The 15,023-nt window shown below is 42.1% G+C and overlaps 1 protein-coding gene across 2 annotated transcripts in view; it reads right to left on the reverse strand.

Moving 5' to 3' along the window:
- The window catches only part of LOC134337342 (ephrin-A5-like), a 455,354-nt gene extending 448,167 nt beyond the window's left edge, over nt 1-7,187 (reverse strand). For both annotated transcript variants that reach the window (XM_063032267.1, XM_063032266.1), the window contains exon 1: nt 6,952-7,187. In XM_063032267.1, coding sequence (XP_062888337.1) covers nt 6,952-7,073 — 122 coding nt within the window. In that variant the 5' untranslated portion in view covers nt 7,074-7,187. The remainder of the gene's footprint in view (nt 1-6,951) is intronic.
- Between the last annotated feature and the right edge of the window lie 7,836 nt (nt 7,188-15,023).

Here is a 15,023-nt window from a genome sequence, read left to right on the forward strand (position 1 = left end):
AAGGAACAATTATAATGGAGGAGCAAAACTATGCAGGGAAATACAAGAGGCCAGATCTAGTGGTGATCTCAGAGGATGATAGGTTTTGAGAAGGTTTGGGAGGTAAAATGAATGCTAGAAACGCAATGATGCAAATTTGAAACTGTTGGTTGACGAGAAATCAATGCAAATCAGTGCACACAAGGAAGAGCAGCACTTAACATGGGTCAGGACACGGGCAACAGAATCCTGAGTGACGGAGGGAGGCTGATGGGATGACCATTAGACAAGTGAGGAATTAGGTTGCACTGTGGTGGGACTGACATCACAGAGCAGATAGGCAGTCTGAGGGAAAGGGATTTAAATTTTGGCTCAGGGTAAGTCAAGTGAGTCACTGAGCTCATGAACAGTCTAGTTCAACCCAAGAGCGTCTAAGGAAGGCGAATGGAATCACTCGGTGGTATGTTGGTGAGATCTCATACAAAACAAAGGCACCATAAAATTACTCACAAAATATGGCCATGGTATTTGTGATTCACGAACCTTTCACACAAGTGAAGTCAACCTGGTAGAGCACAACGAATGGGTGCAATATCCTTCATTTCCTGAAACAATCATTGTAAAACCAAAAAGGAAATTCCCACTGAGGCACTCAAAATGTAGATAAGCAAGTCCCAGGGGAGCTCTGTGTGATTTGTTTATTTTGATTATACTCCAGATTTAAAAAGATATAGTGTTTGAAGGGGAGGGAACAAAATCTGAACCAACAAAAAGAAAACTAATTCTAATTGGGAACAGAAATTACTCGCAAAATCAAAGAAATTTGTACCAAGATGGGAGCCATCCTTTTCACTGGGTTTGCACCAGTCCTGTCCTACATCTTCCTGCTCTCACTTCCTAGTCGTGAAGTTTACAGCATTTCAAGCATGAATCTAGGTGCTTTTGGATCAATGAAGTGATGATACTACAATTTACTTCACTGACGGAAAAGTGCTTTGGTATGTTCAGATAGGGATGTGTAATGCACTATATAAATGCAAGTATTTCATTAAAATAAAATGGACGCTTTTCTCTCTGTAGCCTGTCAAGTGATGAATTACAACCTCTCAACACCTTCCAGAAGGAGATATATTATTTGTTCTTCAACTCTCCTCTAGTTAAGCTACTCTAAATCAAGACTATTGACCTCAATAAAGGAAACAGGTCCTTGCAAATTTCTCTATCTAAACCTCTCGTAATTCTAGGTGTCTTAATTAAATCTATATACAACCTTTATTGCAAAAAATGTGTCAGCAAGACTCTCAAATCCATTCTGCATTTGAAAGAATCATTAATGAACAAGCAAAGTCAGTGTTTTGTGGGCAACGTGAGTAATAATAATGGAACGCTTTAGCAATGCCCTCACTTCAGCAGTAAACTTTGTGATCCATATTTGTGATTGAAATCTGTTTCTGTTCAAACACAGGGAGCTGCGATTTTCAATGATTACAAGCTACAATTGGCAATGGAGTGCAGGATATACTAAGTAAGAAGCATCCACTCTTACTTGGTAAAAGGTGGTTAGTTCCTGAGAGATACTGACACCCAGGAACTTGAAATTGTTCACACTTTCCACTTCAGATCCCTCTGTGAGGACTGGTGCGTGTTAGCTCGCCTTACCCTTTCTGAAGTCCACAATCAGTAATTTGGTCTTACTGACGTTGAGTGCAAGGTCACACCTTGTTCTCATTGCTTCCATCAGGAAGGAGGTACAGAAGTCTGAAGGTACACACTCCACGTTTCAGGTACAGCTTCTTCCCCTCTGCCGTCCCATTTCTAAATGGACATTGAATCCATGAACACTACCTCACTATTTTTTTATATCTATTTTTGCACTACTTATTTCACTTAACTAATATATATATCTACTGTAATTCCATTTTTTATTATTATGTATTGCATTGTGCTGCTGCTGCAAAGACAACAAATTTCACAGCATATGCTGGTGATATTAAACCTGATTCTGATTCTCTCTCTCTTTCCCCCTCTCCCTCTATCGCTCTCACACTCTCTCTCTGTCACACACACACACCCTCTTTCCCTTTCTCCCTTTCAGAGCAGGTGACACTAGGATTCTCAGTATACGCTCTGCCTCTAAAATTTTCAACTTGTCATTTTTCCCCTCTACTGATAACAGTAAAAAAACCTCAGCCTTACAAGGGATTTAGCTACAATCAGAAATATTAAACATTAATAACACTGTATTTGGCAAACAAAAGAATTCATATATTTGAGGCTGTGTCTCTTTTCACAGGGACTGAAAAGTAACCTCATAGCTGTTGCCTGCATCTCAACAAGAATATATTAGCCTTAAAAATGTGGATTCACCAATACAGAAATGGGTCTCAGAGAGTTAATTTATGAGAGCAGGTTACGGTAAATTTGCCATGTTCTCACAAGAAAACAGGAGATTAATGGGTGTTTAAGCAGGTTCAGTAGCAGAGATACAAGAAAATTATTTTCTTTGCTGGATAAACTCAGAAGAGAAGGGGATAATTGCAAAAGTAGAGCCATGTCATTCAGGAAAGAAATTGGAAATTTGTCTCTGCACAAAGACTTGAAGAAACCTACAACTCTTTCTGATAAAATAAATGTAACTGTTTTAAATGAAGCATTGGAAACTGGGAAGGAGAGTTCTTTTGACAATTTCGGATATCAAAAGAAAACCAAATTTGAGGTAAAGAACACATCAACCACTGAGATAAAGCAACCTCAAGATACAAGCCCTTTTCCTGAGCACCATTTTAAATGATTAACTATTGTACAAAATAAATGATAGGCAAAGGAGGCAAAAGTGTGTATAGGAACTCACAACGTGTTTTAAAACAATTGTTTACGGCATTATCAATAGCCCAAAGTTCCCTGTATATAACATAGAATTATCTAAACTCCCAGCACATGTAAGTTCCCAATTCAGTTACTTTAAGTGATTAGATCCTTCTTACCTTGTCTTGAGTATCAAGCTGATCTTATATGAGATCCCACTGTAACTCAGTTAAGTGAAGAGACCAGTACATGCTTATTATCATAATTAGGTTAAAACCAGTGTGCTTTTTGAGCTGTCCCACAATACATACGAGGTAGAATGTCTGAGATGCACTAACATATTTAAAAAGCAATGTTTTGCAGTCAGTTGAGTTTCTTGCTTGTCCGACAGCAGAAATGAAGAGATTTCTGACCCTCACTCACAAAATTTTGATAAAAATAAAACCGAGGAACCAATGTTCAAACATCTGCGACATAATCATGCGTCCATACCTGATGAATATATGACTTTCTCAATTTACCTGTTAAAGCCCCTCAGCACACGATTGACCATGACAAATAACATTTCAAAAGTACTTGCTAAGGGCCTCTGCAGGGTAATTTCCTCAGAGTGATGTTTAGTAGTCCAGACTCTTCCATGAAAAATTAGATGTTGTTTCATCTACCAGAACGCACCCTCCCCCAGCACTTTGCTATTTTTGTTAAAAGAAAGGACTGCAACAATGCTTGCAATAAAAGTCTGACTCAAAAGTCTTTACTGTCAGATTGCTTGGTACCAAGAGTGAAAGCAGAAAAGATAATAGCTTTTTAAAAAAATACATAAGATAATTTTGGAATTATAAATGATTCTAAAAAGAATTAATGAGAAGAAAGATAACAATCTGATTTTATTTTCACTTCACTGGGCTTAGATCTATGTAAATATGGATGGTGGTATACTTATCGAGGTTCACTGCCCCACTGCAGAAAGATGTGTGCCTGCATGATTTATAGCACATCGAACTCTTGTACACCCCAGTTCTATGTACAGTAAGAGTGAAAAACCCAAACAACTAAAGCATGAAACTCAGTTTTTATGTCAACGAACCTGTTGTTATGGTATTCATGTATAAATTAACCACGTATAGGCAGCTTCATTAAAAACTCCCATTACCACTGTCTGTGAGCAAGGCTATCAATTTTATAGGAACAATTTATTATAATGATGTGTATCACTATGCCGCATCTAGCTCAGTAATTTGCATTGTAAATTCAAATTAGTCCGTGTGAAACGGAGAGTTCTACCATTTACTGACTGCCCGACTATTATTAGTAAGACGTATTTGTAATTTGATATTAACATAAATTAGTAACATATTTATTGATTTTTTTAATTGCATCATCAGGAACACGGAGGTTGGATAAATCAGAATGGAGATAAGATAGCAGGCAAAGGGCACTTACAGACGGCGAATGCAATGTCGTATAAGCCCTGAAAATGTAACAGTGAGTGAGCAACACATAACTGTGAACGCTTCCTTCATTAACCCAGTGCCTGGGCAACGCTTGGCTTCTGTTTTACTTGTCCTTTACCCATCTTTTATAGGAAAAGTTCAATTTTTTTATCCAAGAAAATTTGCTGCGCAGTAAAATAAAAGAAAGTGAAAATACTCTGCATGGTGAATTCTGCCAAAGAATTACTTTACATCTGCCAAACAACTACTCTTGTAGGGAAAGGTCAAAAAAGTACAGACGTTGGTACGCATATTTCCTCTTTTAAGAGTTCAACTGATGGCCAGTAAATCTGCCCACGACTTGTTGAATGATCAGATGTAACCCGTTTCTACGCTGCTCACCCGAGCCGATTTTAAACCCGTCGATTTTGAATTACTGCGTGCTAACGAGAGGTCGTCCCACTACCCAAATATACTGCATACCGGCTGAAGAGAACTGCGCTGCTAAACTTAATCTAGTGCTTAGTTGATGTCGCAATGTTTAGATTTATTTTCCTTTGCTTTTTAAGGAGGTGATGGAATTGTGTATACGCTGACCGGCTGTGTGGGGAGAGAAACTGACAAACTCGAAGGAAACACGCACGCAAAAGTTTAGAGTGTAATACAGACGCGGAGACCCCTCAAACTTCCTGAAGACGAGTCAGGTGAGATTGGCTTCACTCCGAGTATTCGCCTTGTCGCTAAACTGAGGTGACAGACATAGAGGCAGAGAAACAGAGAAAACGATTATCTGTCTATTTCTCCCCTCGAAGTTCGGGATTCACACAGAAGTCCTGCTATTGCAGTGCATTTAAATGCTTGGCAGGTACCGAACACCGCCTATCCTGTTGTAACCCAGATCCCTTCGCCTGGAGTCTAAAACTAATTTCTATGGCTGACTGCCTTGGGCGCAAATTGCGAGTTTGTAATGAACTAAAAAAGATGCCAACTGAACTACTGGGCATGTTCTTTTGTGCAAAGTGTGAATTTGAATGCGGAAAGGAGCACGGTCCATTGTGAGCCCTTGTCCCCGAATTCCAAGAACTATTTCACAGGGAATTTTTCTTTTCTTTGCAGGTGTCGTTTCAGATAATGCGGTAAGATCGGACTCTATTCTGAGCAACAGGCTTGATTGCTGAGTTTAGAAATTCCTTGCCGTGTTTATCGACAGGTCCTGGGAAATTTATGGAAAATTTTGTTTTAAACACCGCACTTATACTGAACCTACACCACCGCTCTAGCACACGCTAAGACACTGGAACTCCGTCACACAAAAAAAGATACTCTTTATTCAGCCGTATCGTTCTACTTACAAAAATAAAACATCTTTCCACAATATTAACCTGTAAGGACTGCGCGATGGTTGGAAAAAAATCTCAGCGGCTAAACTGCAAACAAATAAAACAATGACTTTGAAAGATTGAGCACGCACGCGGTGGGTGTGTGGTTTATTCCCGTTCAACAGATGCAGGCGGACCATCCATATCCCGGCAGAATTACGGACGGCAGCAAACCGTACAGTACTGATATTAAGAAATTCGCATTAAAGATCAATTTACTAGGCGAATCTTGGTGGGGGGGGGCTGCTATATGGTCGGGGAGCTTCTGAGAAAACAGGTTATCAGATAGCACAGCAGTTTAGGCTGACTGATAACACTCACCACTCTACCCCAGCATAAGCTCCCAGGAACGAACGCGTGCTCCTGAAGCTTGTCATCTCCAACCACTGCCCCCCCCCCCCCACACACACACTCCCATTAAAGCAGGACCAATGGGAGTGGGGATGTGGCAAAAGGGATCGAGAAAGCGGAGAGCACTTAGTAACAAAAGTTTAAACGGAAGAGACAGCTACTCCTCCAGAATGAATGCCTTTCTGCTCCCCCCGCTCCCGCCCCCCCCCTCCACCTTCACAACCACCCCTAACTTCTCAGCTCAACTGCAAGGAAAAAGTTACAAATCTGAAGACAGAGCGATGATTTTCTATCTTAAAATCATCCATCAGAAGAATCGCCAGATTAGACGAGGAATAAAATTCGCCCTCGTACAGAGATCTTGTCACTGTAATCTCTGTCCAGATCAGCCGCGTTTCGCGTGTCAGTCTCCCCCTTGAGTGCAATATCTCCTTGCAAATGTGTCCTTAAAAATGCAACGCTTCCAGTGAACTGGCTTCATTCCGTGACCGCGCACCTCCAAATGACGGCGTTTTCACTCGCAAAGGTTACAATAAAGAGAGGACACGACGCAATGGCTATGCAGCGGGTACTCGCTGCCCCCCGTTTCCTAGGTGAGAGCAGAGCGATCCCTAAGTTTTGCGAGTGCCTATGTAGAAGCGAACGAAGGCACAGACCTTGAGCGGGACTTGCTTCCAAATCAGTTTCAGACATCTAAAATTAACAGGTCAATAAATCTGGGCGCGTGTGCATCAAGAACTATATGTATATATGTCTCCTTTTTAAAGCACGGAGCAATTTATCATTGCAAGGGCACTGCATAAATAAAGACAACTCGCTCTGAAAGATTTGGGAGGAGAATGCAAACAGTGCAAAATTACAATTCGATAGGAAACGGTGCTCAATTGATCTGTGAATCAGTGTACAAGAATCTAGAGGAATGGATGGTGCAGTTCTTTTTGAAGCATGCATACAGGAATACAAACGCTCCCCATTCCACCCCTCTGATGTGCAAATTGCCTTACCTGGGATTGGTGCTATTCCAGTACACGGCGTAGCGGTCAGCAACTACTTTCCCAGAATCTTCCGTCCAAACACAAACCCAAAGGGCCAGGAAGAGCAGCACAGCCACCTCCACGTTCATCATCGCCGTCCACCGAGCTCACACACACAACTCTTGCAAATCAAAGCCTCGAGCCGCCGCCTCCATACGGTGCCTGAACCACAACTTTCAACAGGAGCAGCTTTTTTTTTAAGAGTGAATCCAACCCCTACTACACTTGCGCAACCTACCCTGCTGACGAGAGGGGGCGGTGCAGGGCAAGCGAGGAGGGAAATTATGAATGAAGGCATCTTCAGCCAGTCGCCGGGCAGTTGCCTCCGGGGCCCCGCAGTCATATCCAATCAGTAATCGGAGAGGGCAGGGTCCAGCCCTGTTGGGGCCGGACCGCTCCATTGAGTGACAGCGGGCGAGGAAGTCGCGTGCCAATGGGAGAAGGACTTGGCCGATGATGTCACAATGGGAGCTGGTTCAATGGTATCAATAAAAGCGCTCGAGCCGCCAGTTGTTACATTACCTCCAACGTTGTAACATTCAGTACGCGGCTGTGAACATACTTTTAAGTATAATTTTGTAGTCTGTGATTATGATGTAGAGGCGATTAATAGAAATCGCAGATACTTTTTTTTAGAAAATTAAGCTGCAAACATATTAGTTTGCCTTTTTTTAAAATTCCAAAGACATTTCACCTTCCGAGCACTCGAAACAAATTAGTGCTTCATATTTAAATACTCATGACTTTATGTTAACTTGAAACCGGTTCCCTCTCCAAGTCAGCTGTTCGTGGGATTGTGTTTTCAGCTCTTTTTTTGGGGGGTCAGGATAATTGTGCACGAATTATTTTTCTACATGTTTCCGAAGCAGCGCCTCTCGAAGGGGAGAACACATAAATTTACAACAGCGCACAAGCGACAGTGGGGGAACCAACCATGGGATGGCTTTCTTCACACATGAATTGCCGAATAATGTGAAAGATGTCTTTAAAAAGGGATACGAGATGTGAATACATCTTAATTCATTTATTTCCAGTCATATTAAGAATACAATTTTGGAAATAAGACGGCGCTGTATTAAAAATAAAGAAGATAACCCTGTACTTTTTATTCTGTAGTGGCTAATTAACACTTTTTTTTACACACAAGCAGTTATGAAGCAGCTCAGAGCAAAAGTGAACGTAAAGCTTCGGCTGTCGACTACTCCATTGCTTATCCTGCCAGCTTCTCACCTTGCACCTGCCAATAGATTTTTTTTAAAAGCCCCCTCTGCTGCCGGTAGTTTACCTCACACTCCGACTCACTCATTATTCCTGTGCACGGCTTCCAGTCTGGCAGTGACTTTATTCGCATCTAAACAGCTCTCTCACCACCACCCCGAACACCTTTCGAAATTCCTCTTCTCCTTTAGTTCTGGCTACTTAAACCTGCCGGATTCTTTCACTCTACCATCGGGGGCAGGTATCAAGGACCTGCATTCCTAAATACCTTCCTTCCTTCTTCCTTAAACTTCTTTGAACGAACTTGTCCCTTTCTGATATTTTTATTTAAAATTATTCGTCGGTTGAGGGTGTCACTGACAAAGACAGCGTTTACTACCCATCCCTATTTGCCCTTGGAAACGTGGTAGGGTGAGCCATATCCTCAGACTGCTTCGCCTTCTGTGTTGTTTGGTAGGAAATTCCATAATTTGTATTTGGCCACTTCGAAGTGTTGATTTAATCTCAACTCAGGGGGGTTTTGACGTGGAGAGGAAGTATCGATGGCCCGCTTCTATATAATTGCCACTTCTGTCCTTCCAAATGAGAGAGGTTGCAGGTTGGGGAAATGTTATTGGAATAACTTAGACAAGGACTACACCATCTTCATTTTGAAGATGATGTAAAAAATATATTCTTATAAAGCTTGGTATCAAATTTTGCTAGTTTGAATCACCTTAGAAAGTTTGATAACTTTAAATGGTAGGATAGGTATAAAATGTCTTTTAACAAAAACATCAGCTCTTTCTTTCATATTGGATACTGCGTTGTCAAATCTGATGAGAATGTCTGCTTTTCTTTCAGCCTTTCAGCATCCTTCTTCTTTTCTTTTGCTTAGTATAGTTTTCCCCTATGAGTTCAAGCTCAGTATAGCACAAATAGCAGAGAAAATGGTAGAACTCAATAGTTAAGTAATCTCTGATAGCAAGAAAATGAAAATACCACATTAATGAAATTTTAAGCGGATTAATAATTTCCTAATATGGACCTTGGGTAGAACCAGGAGGCATTTTGTCTATTACATCATAATTGCCATTATTATATTACTAATTTATTCACGGGTCTCATAAATATAGAAAGGCCAAGTGGAGCAATATGCATTTTGTAGTAATTAAATGTACTAACCATTTTCTTTCATTTTTAGCAACGCATCATAGCATCTCAGTTATATCCCAATTTGCGGTCAGCACAGCACCATTTCCAGTGTTTGCTCTTTTAGGTGATTTATCTTTTATCAGCGGGTAGCAGGGTGCAGATACGTTTCTACCAAAGGAGGTGTAAGGTGCTCCTTCTCTCCGCTAGCCCAAATGTCACCCTTGGGCAAGGTGTAGCACTGGCTTAGCCTCCACTTCCACGCCCCCCCCCCAACCCTGCCCCAATCTGGGTCACAAGAAGCCATGGGAGCAGGTGGTGATGGTGGATGGTCCTCTAAGCAGCTGGTGCATTTCACAAATTCTGGTTATACGACCACTGATGTGAGGCAGACAATCTCTGAAGATTATGAAGATTATTGATTATGGCTGGGGTCACCCATCTTGTAAAGACACTGCCCAGAAGAAAGCAATGGCAAATCATTTCTGTAGAAAAATTTGCCAAGAACAATCATGGTTATTGAAAAACTATGATCGCCTACATCATATGACATGGAACATGATGATGATCTTTTATTAATATGTACATGATACAGCTAGCATTTACAGTCCAATTAATTCCTAATTCTACCTCAACAGACACAAAATGTAGAAGAGCCACAGCAGGTCAGGCAGCATCTATGGAGGGGAATGAACAGTCAATGTTTTGGACTGAGGCCTTTCATCAGAAATGGAAAAGAGGAGGGATGAAGCAACAGTAAGAAGATGGGGGAGGGGAAGGAGATCAAGTTGGCAGATGATAGGTGAAATCAGGTGACGGGGAAGGATTGGGTGGGTGGGGAGGGAGCGATGAAGTGAGAAGCTGGGCAGTGATAGGTGGGAAAAGGCAGAATAAGAAGGAATCTGATAGCAGTAGAAAGTAAACCATGGGAGAAATGGAAGGAGGAGGCTGATGTGGAGGTGAGGAGAAGAAGGGTAAGAGGGGAGCCAGATGGGGAATGGAAAAAGAAAAAAGGGGCGTTGGAGAAATTACCGGTTGTTAGAGAAATTGATGTTTATGCTGACAGGTTGGAGGCTACTAGACAGAATGTGAGCTGTTGCCCCTCCAACCTGAGCATGGCCTCATCGTGGCAGTAGAGAAGGCCATGGACTGACCATGTTAGAATGGGAATGGAAAGCAGAATTAAAACGGGTGGCCACTGGGAAATCTCATCTGTTGCAGCGGACAGAGCAAAGGTGCTCATGAAGGGGTCCCACGAACGTACTTGCTGATAAGCTGCCTCTTGGAACAATTGTAGTGAGGGATCTTCACAGTTCTGTTGGCTAGAGAGTTGCACATATTTAGACCCAGCAATGTTGAAGGAGCAGTGAGAATGGTGTGTGAGTTAGAGGGTTGCCTGGGGATGATAGTGCCCCATCCACTGCCACCTTGTCCTTCTTGATCATGGGCTTCCAAGGTGCAATTGAACTAGCCAAGGGTGAGTAATGGCAGTTACACCTCTGAAATGCTGGAGGATCAGGCAGCATCTATGGTGGGAAATAAACAGTTGATATTTTGGGCCAAGACCAGGAATGCCAGAAGCAGTCATTCACCTTACCTCATACTTGGTTTTACACTTGTCTTCTTTAGTGAACTAGACTAAACAGCTGCAGCAGAATGACATATGGAGTTTGGACTTTGTTAGAGAGGGGTAGCATGTACATAACAGATCATAAGAGGACTGGGTAGAGTTAACAATAATCTATGAAAAAGTTATCATGTTTGACAAATCTGTTAGAAATTTTTGAGATCAAAAATTAGGGAATAGGTAAGGAGGAAATGTAGCTGTGGTATATGAGATCTTCCAGAAGGCTTTTGATAAGAATGTTCAAAAATAGAGCACATCTGATTTTGGCTCATATATGGGCAAGGACTAAGTATTGGTTAAAAGGCAGAAAACGAAGATTAAGGAGGTTATAATTTGTCAATACTATAGGGACTGTCTCAGATAGTTCTAGATTCAGAAACACGAGCAAGTTTGCAGAAGCTGGGAACCCAAAGCAACACAAACAAGATACTGGAGGAGCTCAGCAGGTCAGGCAGCATCTATGAAAATGAATAGGCAGTCAGCGTTCCCTCTCCAAGGCTCCAGGTTCAGAATCATTTATTCATCACATGTACAATGGTCGCATACTGAGTTAGTACGATGCTATTACAACTTGGGGCATCAAAGTTTGGAGTTCAACACCGGCATCCACCATAAGAAGTTTGTACGCATTCCCCGTGAATCACACAGTCCAAAATCATGCTGGTTAACAGGTTAATTGGTCGTTGAAAATTGTCCTGTGATTAGGTAGGGTTAAAATAGGTGGGTTGCTGGGTCGTGCGGCTCGTTGAGCCAGAAAGGCCTATTTTATAACCAAATAAAATACAGTGAAATGTGTCATCCTAAGGATGTGCTGGGGGCAGGCCGCAAGTGTAACTACGCCATATAGTGACAAAACTTTATAAATCTCTGGTTTGAAGTTAGCTGGGATATTAAGTCCAGTTCTGGACTCACGACATTATTAAGATTAACAAGATATTGAAGGTGGTGGAGTTTTTTTTCAGCCTAGTATCAGGGATGGGGAACTACTTCAGAGCTGGTGTTATATTCTACAGAGAAAACACAACTGTGTGGAGATTTAGTAGAGGTTTCAAAATAACAGGACTTCGATAAAATAAATGACAAAATATCGAATTTCCGTATGACTGACAACATGTTATTTTCATATATATAGTACTGTGCTAAAGTCTTAGGTACCCTAGATTTTTTTTATGTATATGGTTTCAGATGGTATGGCCTCCACCGTGCCCTGATCTCAACATCATCAAGGCTGTCTGGGATTACCTGGAGAGACAGAGCAAGCGAGACAGCCAAAAGTCTGCAGAAGAACTGTGCAACACACACAAAATGCTGGTGAATGCAGCAGGCCAGGCAGCATGTATAGGAAGAGGTACAGTCGACTCTACCTCTTCCTATAGATGCTGCCTGGCCTGCTGCGTTCACCAGCATTTTTTGTGTGTGTTGCTTGAATTTCCAGCATCTGCAGATTTCCTCGTCTCTGCGAGAAGAACTGTGGCAAGTTCTCCAAGATGCTTGGAATGGCCTTCCAGCAGATTTTCTTATAAAACTGCGCAACAGTGTACCCAAGAGAAATGATGCAGTTTTAAAGGCAAAAGATAAAAGGTAAAACACAAAATATTGATTTGACTTAGTTTTATACTGTTTACTGCTCTTTATACTAAATTTTTAAAGTGCAATCCATAAAGAAAAAGGTAGGGATATAGGACTAAGGGTCCTATGCTGGGAAAGTTTCACAGATGTCAGAACTAAATTTCAATGGCTGTTTCTTTACATGAGCCTGGAGCTTTCAGTGTCACAGTGCACTCAAAATGGAAGAGAACTGGGAGGCCAGGATGTGGGTCTGGACCTCTAGTAGTGAGTAAACAGTAAAATGTTATGCAGCACAGGAGTAGGCCCCTCAGTCCATCAAGTTCATTCCAATGAAGATATCCCATCCAAACTGGTCCCATTTACCAGCACCTAGCCCATAAGCCTCCAAAGCTTTCTAATCCACGCACCCATCCAATTGTCCTTTAAAAGCTGTCACCACATCTCTCCCAACCTCTTCTTTTTGCAACCCATTCCACATAGATACTGGCCCTGTGTCAAAAGAGGCTGCCCTCAAATTTCCAACTAAATTCATCTCCTCTCACCCAACCAAATTCCCTCCAGTTCCCAACTCCCCAACCACAGGAATAAGACAGAAATCCACAGGAACCCTCATCACTTCTCTGCAAGGTCACCTCTCAATCTCCTGCACTCAACGAACAAAAGTCCTAACCTGTTCATACTTCTCTTCCCCTCCCCTCTCCACTCCACACCTTCCCCCCACTGCCCCCCGCAACAACCCTGTCCTTTAAGTCCCGGCAACAATCTTGTAATTTTTTCTGCATTCTTTCTAGTCCTATAATACAGTATCTTTCCCCGAAACTGAACACAATTCTTCAAGCTCGGCCCTGTGAGTGTCCCACACCACTGCACTTTGACCCTTAACTTTTATACTGAATGCTCTAACCCATGATAACCAGCCTACCAATAGCTCCCTTCTTCACTCTGCCCAATCATGACTCCACCTTCAGCAAACCAAGCACTTGACCTTTATTCTTCCTGCATCCCCGCCATTCTTCAATATTCCCTAGTGCCCTGCAAGGCACAGTGAAAGTCCTATCTGGGTTCGACATTGTAAAATGCAATGCTCTGCACTCATTCATACCAAAGACTATTTGCTCACTCACCCAACTGATTAAGATCCCCTTGCAATACCTGGCAACCATCTCCACTGTCCACCACACCTCCCACCACCGTGTCATCTACAAATTCACCAACCATGCCCTGCACATTCCTATCCAAATTATTGACACAGATGACAAACAGCAATATGCCCAGCACTGACCCTCGAGACACACCACCAGCCAGGGTCCTTCAGTCCTAGAAACAATCTTCCACAATCACTCTGTGCTTTCTCTGATCAAGCCAATTGTGTATCCAATTTGACAGCTCTCCCTTGATTCCTAGAATCCATGCTATTTAAGCTCTCCCTGAGTTCTATATGCTCTAAAGGGGACCTTGGCTTCATTCAATCACCACACTTTTTACACCAGGCCTCAGGAACCAGAATTCTGGTTAATTATTTTTCTGGGCACCTCTGAAACACCAGGCCAACTGGAATATTTGAAATTTTAAGCTATCCATGTGGTTTAATTATAATTCAAAGTTCAAAGTGAATTTATTGTCAGTGAGTGCATATGTCACAATATATGTTCCCCGAGATTCATTTTCTTGCAGGCATTTACAGTAGAACAAAGAAATAGGATAGAATTGATGAAAAACTGCACACAAAGACTGACAAACAACCTATATGCAAAAAAGACATACTCCACAAATGCAAAAATGCATAATTATATAATTAATACTGAGAGCATGAATTGTAGAGTCCTTGAAAGGTTGAGGAATCAGTTCAGAGTCGAGGTGAGTGAAGTTATCTACACTGGTTCAGGAGCTTGATGGTTGAAGAGTAATAACTGCTCCCAAACCCGGTGGTGTGGGACTGAAGGCTACCGTACCTCCTTCTCGATGGCAGCAGGAAGAAAAGAGCATGAGCATGAGAACATCTGCAGATGCTGGAAAACCAAGCAACACACACAAAATGCTGGAGGAACTCAGCAGGCCAGGCAGCGGCTATGGAAGGGAGTAAACAGTCAATGTCCTTCAGGACTGCATCAGGAGAGAGTATGGCCTGGATGGGTCCTTGATGACGGATACTGCTTTCTTGTGGCAGTGTTTCATATAAATTTGCTCTATTGCCTGTGATGGACTGGGCTGTATCCTGTGCTTTTTGTTGGCTTTTCTGTCCTAGGGTATTGTTGTTTCCATGCCAGGCTCTGATGCAACCAATCAGCATTCTCTCCACTGTGCATCTGTAGAAGTTTGTCAAAGTTTTAGATGATATTCCAAGTCTTTATAATCGTCCATTACTTGGTCCAGTGAGGAATAGGGGAGATGAACTCACTGAAGCCAATTTAAAGCAAAAACCTTGCACAAGGTTTGGTGGCACCTACTGTTGAGAACATTGGAGATACATCCAACGAGGGACAAGCTCCCTCCTCCC

The sequence above is a fragment of the Mobula hypostoma genome, chromosome 24 (genome assembly GCF_963921235.1).
Source record: "Mobula hypostoma chromosome 24, sMobHyp1.1, whole genome shotgun sequence".
NCBI classification, from domain to species: Eukaryota; Metazoa; Chordata; class Chondrichthyes; order Myliobatiformes; family Myliobatidae; genus Mobula; species Mobula hypostoma.